Source organism: Vidua macroura, chromosome 11 (genome assembly GCF_024509145.1).
Source record: "Vidua macroura isolate BioBank_ID:100142 chromosome 11, ASM2450914v1, whole genome shotgun sequence".
NCBI lineage: Eukaryota > Metazoa > Chordata > Aves > Passeriformes > Viduidae > Vidua > Vidua macroura.
This window is the reverse complement of record NC_071581.1, coordinates 10,607,219-10,615,802: the sequence shown is the minus strand read 5'-3', so window position 1 is coordinate 10,615,802 and position 8,584 is coordinate 10,607,219. Positions and strand designations below refer to the sequence as shown.

Sequence of the window (8,584 nt, the reverse complement as noted above, 5' to 3'; positions counted from 1 at the left end):
AACCATAAGAAGAAAAATACATGTTTACATAGCAATGACTGAAACTTGACAGGTAATATGTTTAAAATGCACACTTTTACCTTATAGCATGTATCAACGAGGATGAAAAATTGCTCCCTTAAAATAAAGAAACAAAACAAAAAGCACTGAAGGCAAGAAGTTATATGACAAAAAATGCATTTGTTTTAGGATAAAAACACTGGCTAGCTTGCTCTAAAGTTAAACAAAATCAGTTTTGGTTTTCCATGAAAATTTGGCATGAGTGTAACTATGACTGAAATTCAGGCTTTCCTGTATAGAAAAACAAGGACATGAATGAAATGGACAAAGGCATAAAACTCTGTTAAATGTGAAAACACCTTCTTGTCCAATCAGCCTGTGGAACCACCTGACATGAGATATGGGGAAAAACAAAATATGAGCTTAAAATTTCAGACACCAGTGGATCATTTCATCCTCAGCATGCAAGACAAAGTCCTTCAAGAAATAAATGCCCAACATTGGACTGCAACATCTAGACCTGACTATGCCACCAGACATTTAAATTGCCTAATGCAATTCTACATAAACTTTCATAAAATGCAAAGCAATTTTTAGAATTTGTAGTCTCCTTTGGAGACACAATGACCACAGAAGGGAAAGAAGATTACAAAACCCTATATAAAACGTCCATTCCAGTTCCAGGATCAGATTCTGATTCTTGCCCTGGGGCCTCCAGAGGGCTGTCGTTGAGTTGAGCTTCCAGCAGAGTGTCTGTGCAGACACTGCAACAAGAGGCAGCTCTCCAAGAACCTGTTGGTGACAGAACCAGACAGATCACTGACCCGGCTGATTTCATTTCACAGCATACACAAAAGTCCTACAAGAAGTGGCCATATTGTCATTTCCATGTTTTAAATTAATAGAAAGAACGAGTAAAGCACTAATTGATCATCTACTGTGAAAAGATCTGGAGAAATACTTAAAGCAGCAATGTGAATACCCTGTCAGAATAAATTATAAAACATGCATTTCCATATGTATCTCAGAGCGAATACTTCATGCAGTCTGACAAGGCCATTTTGAATTGATCACACCCAGTTCTTCTCAGACACTCATGCATAAACACTTGCTACAACAACATTAATGAGCAATGACATAAGGAATTTTGGTCTAACCAAACAGACTCCATCCAAACAGTTCCATGCTTAAACCCTTAAACTCCTTCCCCATCTCCCTTAAGCAAATGAGGGGTTTTTCTTTAAACGTGAAAAAAATTGATCATATAGCTGTCATTTCATACCTTTTTTCAGCAAATCCTCTCAATAGAAGTGCAGTATAATAAACAGAAATATTATTAGGCCTCAGCAGAGCCATGTTCCTCCTCACAGACTGCATCTACTTCCCCTCTTGTTCCATATCAGGCTAGTTATTCACAGAGACTTTGAAAGAACTAAAATTGCTTCAGAGTTATAGTAAATCAACCAAGCCTGACAAATCTCTCACAGTTTTCATTTGATGTCATTTTCTCTGCAACTATCACTTTCTGACCTGAGCCAATCTTTTCTAAAAACTGTATTCTACCATGTGGGTTTAGAACAAAACAAAACAAAACAAAACAAAACAAAACAAAACAAAACAAAACAAAACAAAACAAAAAAGCAGAAGCTTAAACTAAATGTTCTTAGTAATTTCTAAGAGATTTATGTTTTGCACCAGGTCCTAAACATCTGGATATTGAAATAATATTCTTTTGGTTACATATAATCAGTAATCTAAAGGTTCAAGTGAACTTACAGTACATTCTTTTTATGCTGCTCTGCTCCAAGCTTTCACTCAGAGAACAAATTTGCAGAGCATACCACAGGAGCTATATAAGCATGTTACAAATTGTAAGTTCCTATCCACCCTACATCTTTGGGTGTCAGTACCACTGGGAAATTTCAGGAGACAGTATGTGTGACATATGAAAATGAATTATCTGCCACCTGGCTAGTGGTCAGAAAGTTAAAAATATTCCAGCTCTAATTTATGCAAAACTCTGTGGAGTGCAGAAGGTATTCCAGGAGAATGTGATCCAGGATGTCATTATCCTTAAGAACAAGCATTATAAGCAGTAGATAACCATCACTTGTGTTTGTCTTCTGAAGCAACAGAGTACAGCCTGTACCAATTTAAAGAGTCAGCCCCTCCTTACAGACAACATGTGAAGATCTCACTTCTACTACACATTCTGGGTTAGGAAATGTAGCAAAACCTAAGACAAAGTCCCAGGTATGTTGGTACTTACTGGGACTGTGCTGGTTGCTTGTTCTTAGCATGAGCACTACTACTACTTAACTACTACTGCTACTTCTTTTAGTACCTAAATATGGTACAGTCATCCAGGAGAAAGCTATATCAGATCTTCAGTTTATTCAGCCCAAGCTGAAGTGGTCCTTAATTTTTATTTCTTTCTAGGTTTTAGACTAGAAAGCCAAACCAAATTCAAGCCAAATACCAGTCAAAACATCTTTATTTTTTCCTTCCTCAATCTGAAAATAAAACTTAACTGCTAGTTTGATGTTTCTGTCAAACAGGAATGGAAACTTCTTCCTTTTTCCCTCATTTTTTTTTTCCCTCAGAAAATTCTGCTTACCACTTCAGAACAATAGTTTGACTAACACTGACATTCCTACTGGACTCCATTTAGCACAGAAATTGTTTACTTCTGCTAGAATTTACAGAGTGGCATCCTATTGATTCTTTTAACTTCGTTTTTCTCCCTTCACATGAACACCAGTGCATGCAATATAAAATTTAGTCTCTGCTCACACTGTTCTGCAGACCCTGTGGCATCTTACTGAGCTCAAACACCATCCTTAAAGAAGTTTAAACTAAAGATGACAGAAGGCTGGACCTTTAATTCTTCTTACTGCATGGAGAAATAGAAATAGGCCCCACCAACATGCCCTTGCACACATCAGCCTCCCCTTTGGTGCTCCCTGCACAAGTGTCCATGTGTTCCACCTGCATTTGCTCAGGGCTCTTGGTGGCCATTCCCTCTGCTCTCTGGTCACAGCCTGTGCAGCTCAAGCCACCCCCAAAGCACTGCAATGCCACGGCTCCTCCCAGCTCTGCAGTCAGTGCGTAAAATACAAATACCTGGGGAGAAGCTGCTGCACCTGTTGGCAATGTGAATGAAGGACACAGACTCCAGCAGATGAAAACCAAAACTGTTACACAGTGGGGGGACACTGCAGATCCCATGTGGCCCTCTCTGTTTTCAAATTATACATTTCCCACAGAGAACTGTATCAGGATTTCTGAACCAACTAACAGACCATTAATAGCTTGAATGCAAACACCTTCAGAAAGAGCTGAGCTAAACCCAGAACTTATCCTACAAAATCTGCTTGACTACTTGCATGAAATTAAAGGTCTTTAAAAAGTAACCATTCATGTAATATCTTGTACTGTGCTTAATCAGATAATAAGCAAAAAAAAATTGTCTATTATGTAAATTTCCTTCTCTTGAACATGACAAGTTGCTTTTCCTTTGCATATTACACCACCAAGTGGCATAATGCTCTTATTTTTTGTTCAATATGTTTCCTCTAGAGACACCACTACACAGAACAAAATTTAATTTAAAAAGATGAATTGCTTCCTAAAAGAAATTAACTGGAGTATCATCTAAGACATTCAGCTAGACACTTGTTTTAACCTTTCTCCTATTATAGCTTACAAGTGCAAATTTAATACAAGTACAAATTTCATCATCGTTTTTCCTCTTACAGCACTTAAAATTTATTAGGAAAAGGTTTCTTTCCACATTATTTGGGTAATACATATATCTAATGGAGCATTGTGATGTGTCTGCTACAAGCACAGGCATTTTCAGATATTTTATTCAATTTAAAATATGACAAAAGTAATTAAAATACATATGGAAAACAAATATTTAGGTCTTTAACTAAAGTCTGGCAAAGTATGTGAATCAAGGAAGTTCAGAACTGGCTGGTAATATCTTAATTGAACAAACAAATCTTGCATGTATTTGAAACAAGCAGGACTACACACATGAGTGAGGGCAATGGGATCAGGCTTAGAATCATGAGTAAATATAATTTGCTTACATCTCAAAGGACCCATCAGTTCAACCTAGAGTTCAAACTTTTCATTCTCAATTCCAATGCCCAGCCTTATGCTGCTACCATATTGTGTAGTTTTATGTGGAAATCCACTCCATATTTTGACAAAAAATATATATACATATAATCTACTGGCCTCTGCCAGTAACATCTCTCCTCCCCAGGGAAATTACCTGCTGCAATTGCTAAGACAGGCTTCAGTTCCAACTTGCTTGATGTTCAGCTTTCTCCCTTCTTTTGCTTCACATCCTCCAGAGGACTAGGGAAAGGCAGGGAGGATGGATAAATCCCATTTGTCCATCAATCCCCTCTCATGAGGATCCAGCTGAATCCTATTGCATTTTCCCTACCTGTGCAGCAATAGCAGCCAAGAACCAAGGTCATAAATGTTTAAATTTCATGCAATTTCATGCATATCTAGCAAAATTTTTGCTATTTTAATTCAGAGGTGTGCAACAAGGTATTTCTTCAGTTGCACAAAATCACTTCAAAAGAGAGTTATTAAAAGAGGTGCCAGCAGGATCTGGGCAAGGTCACAGGAAAGATATTTACAAAACACAGATTTGTACAAATATACACACACACAGATCTTAGAGCATGATCCATATGAGTGCTTTATGGACAATAAGATAATCATCTCTATGACTGAATTACAACCTTATTATAAAGTTTATTACAGTCATAAGGATCTCGGAGTAGAAACAGATAATTGCCTATTTTCATGAGTAAATGAATAAGACACTTCAGTGCTAAATTGAAAAAAGAGAAAATGCATCATAATGATGATACTGTCTGTTCAAATTAAGGGAAAAAATGCCATCTGTCACAGTGGATTTTGCCAGGACATGGAAAATGACAATGTCCCTTTAATACTCACAGAATCAAGAAAATATTTGTATTGATCATATTTTCAGCTAATGAGTAACTGATTTAAAAGTCATATTAATAACTCAACAATCAATAAAATATTGACTACATCCTTTACTTCAGCCACATGTGTTCAGGTATTTTTAGAAAGGTGTGTTGGGGTAAAATACTGGTTTAAAATGAATGTCTGACACAAAACCTTTATTCCAATGTTTCCATGTGTCACAGATTACAAACCAAACCTACTTTTGAAAACCTCCCAGTGACTTTAGCATCCCAGGTTCCTTGGGAAATGGGCTTCTTTCTTGAATGCTTGTGCATTCACAGAAACCTGCTTCCAAAGACTTTGGCACACTCTCCTCCTGTGCCTTGCAGCGGCCTCTGCACATTTCTGCTGTTACCAGGATCTACCTCTTCCTCCTGAAGCAGTGATTAAAGCAACAAGGTTTCACTAAGTTTTTAATATCTCTGTTGACACACTAAATTATAATGCCTATGCTACATACTCACTGAGCAAAGACAAACCCACAAATAACCCTGCTTATTGCATCCTTCTTTTTTCTTTCAGGGAGGAGTGGGATCAAAAAAACCCAAATATGACCAATTTAAAAATTATGGTATTTGATGTCTAGCTAAATGAATATACACTAATATGCTTTCCATGGATCTCAATAAAAGTTCCTTATGAGATAGAAAAGGTATATGTGAAAACACTTGGACATCTTAAAAGTGTTGAAGGCTAGAGTGGATGGAGCTCTAACTAACCTGATCTACTGAAAGGTGTCCCTGTCCATGGCAGAGGGGTTGGAACTAGGTGGTCTTTAAGGTCCTTTCCAACCCAAACCATTAATGACTCAATGATCTATTTTTGAACATTTTATCTGTTCGTGGCTCACAGTGATAACATACATTATTGTCTCTCACTCTTAAATGCTAGTTGCTTTAGAAACTTGACACAGATGAAGAACATGACCCTCAGAAAATATGCAATGAATTGAAATTATTACCTCTGCACATTCAACAAGAATGAGACCCTGCCTTCTAATACCAAACATTGATAATTCTTCAGAGGCTTACAAATGGTGTTTCAGACATTATGTCCAGCTAGGCTATGAGGGGTTTGGAGTGGGAAGAAATACTGATCTTCTAATGGGAAAGCAGAGCTAGAGACAGGGATAGCAAAGCCAGTGTGTATTCTAGGTGTCTGTGAGGACTAACTGTTCAGAAATATCCTTCTCTGACCAGAGGATGCTATTGAAGGAGAGACCTAGAAGCTCTCAATATTGGCCAGATCTCACATTACTCGTTTGTGTATAATTCTCTGAGATTTTATTAAATTCAGGACAAGATTAGTCAGGAAATTTCAGAATAACAATTGAACAAATGATCTTACCATATGACAGCTGAAAGAAAAAAAACCCTAGAAAGTCTGCCAATCTTCTTGTGGGAACAGAGGATATAGCAACATTTTTTCATTCTATAAAACATGTCCTTTAAATATTTACTAGTCTTGTATTTTCTACATGTGGCCATATCCCAAGCAAAAGCCCTCTACCTCTCACTAAAGTATGCTTAAGAACATTCACTGCACATGCAATAAGAGTTTTAAAGGATCCAGATGTGAATTAGAAAAACAACTGCGTCCATTATAACTGAATTTCAAACTACTGGAGTAAGATCAAGCAGGAAAGCTGTGGTTTATTCCAGAGCACCACCCACACAATTCTCTGAGTAGGATACCAAATGACAGTAATGTAACCAGCAAAATGCAAAACAAAGCTGTCACATCTGATTACACTCCCAGTGACTGAATGGACAACAGACAAGAGATTTTCTCAATCTTTACAACCTCTCAAAATAAACCTTGTATCACTGTACAGCCATACATATCACAAATTTTTAATTCTACATATCATAAATTTCTAATTAACAACTCTTTTTTTCTTTTAGCTATAAAACATCACGTAAAATTCAACAAACTTGAGGAATACTTACAGGACTATTGTGTGGGAGTAAATTAAAGTTTCTCTTTTGAAATAGAAACAATTTATTTTTGCACTCCAGACTTCAGAGAAGTGAAATTTCAAGGTGCACTGTTGAAGAGGTCTTGGCAGAAAACAATACCTACACAGTGCTGTTGAAACAGCAATGACTGCAGCTTAAGCAATAGCAACAAATACACTATCAACTTTGAAAGACTATACAGTCAGCATTGCGTTTAATTTTGAAAACCAGTTGCTTGCTTTGGGAGCACTCCCACGCAAGGCAAATGGACAACTTCCAGCATTTCTAGGAGGTCAGAATTTCTTATTTTTGACTGGTAATGGAAAATATATATTTTTTCCTCAGTTTTAACCTGATTCACTTTCAAAACTAGTGAGCAGGTTTAGGCACTCAGCAAGGCTGAGCCTGTCCCAGCCTGTGCAGGACAGACAGAGCCATCACTGCCGTTTGCCAGGGCACAGGAGAGACGTGTCCCTTGGATGGGTACAGACTCGACACACCTCTGCCAACCCTTCCTCGGGTAGACGCATCCTCTGCTCTTCTCACTGGTACAGATTTAGGCACAGGTTCCCAAACTCCAGGAACAGCAAGCCTTTGTCCCAGACTGAGGGTCTGTGGTGAACCAGGGCCTAACGTGCCCGGCCGGCAGCAGCAGCCAGGTCGTGGCCGCATCGCAGCCGAGAAGCCAGGAACCTCGGCGGCCCCCTGGCATCCATCCGGGAGCAGAGCAAACTCTGCTGACAGAAGGACAGACTGCCACGGCACCCCTCCCGTTGCTGTCACCTTCGGCCCCTGGCACACGCAGTCACGGCAGGGACATTCTGTGGCACCGGGTTCTGCCAACACAGCAGGACTCAGGCTGAGTGCTCGGGTGGTGGAGTCACCGTCCCTGGGGGTGTTTAGGGACTGTCCGGACGTGGCCCTCAGTGCCAGGGCCTGGTTGTCACGGTGGTGATCGGTCACAGGAGTGACTCGATGGCCGCAGAGGTCCTTTCCAGCCTCAGCGATTCTGTGGCTCCGAGAGTCCTGCCCAAGTCTCTGAAGGGCTGCACTGGCCCGGGTTCCCAAGGGTGGGATAAGAGGGGCAGGGATGCGGGCACGGCCCGCCTCAGGCTGGGAGCAAGGGGCAGCGCCGGGGGAGCAGCGAGGAGCTGCTGGCGGCTGCGTGAGGGGAGGGGGCGCGGGAGAATGCGGCAGGCGCAGGACAGGCGACATTCAGATTAGATATCAGGGGGAAAAAAAATCACTATTCGGGTGATCTGGCCTTGGAACAGGCTGCCCAGGGAAGTGGTGGAGTCACCATCCCTAGAGGTGTTGAAGAGGTGCGTGGATCTGGCTCAGGGTGATGTGGTTTAGGGGTAGTTTAAGGTCTCTTCCAGCCTTGAACATTTTATGATTCGGTAGGATGCCGTGAGGGTTCTGGAGAGGCGACGCTGCCCGGGGAGCGGAGGGGGCTGCTCACAAGGGGAAATGCCCCCAGCCCTCGCTCCCCGTACAGGCGCGGGGCGGATCGCGGATCCCGATGCTGCCGCTGCCCGGCCACGCCGCCGCTCACCCACCCACCGCTGCGCCTGCGCCAGACCTCCAGCGCGCCAGGGGGC

General features: G+C 40.9%; 1 protein-coding gene across 1 annotated transcript; it reads right to left on the bottom strand.

Annotated features, from left to right (window-relative positions):
• Positions 1–5,069: 5,069 nt before the first annotated feature.
• Positions 5,070–8,490, bottom strand: LOC128812886 (uncharacterized). Its single transcript, XM_053987537.1, has 2 exons — positions 6,975–8,490; positions 5,070–5,399 (listed from the first exon to the last, which is right to left on the bottom strand). The coding sequence occupies exon 1, from the start codon at positions 8,196–8,198 to the stop codon at positions 7,374–7,376; it is 825 nt and encodes a 274-aa protein (XP_053843512.1). The 5' UTR covers positions 8,199–8,490; the 3' UTR covers positions 5,070–5,399; positions 6,975–7,373.
• Between the last annotated feature and the right edge of the window lie 94 nt (positions 8,491–8,584).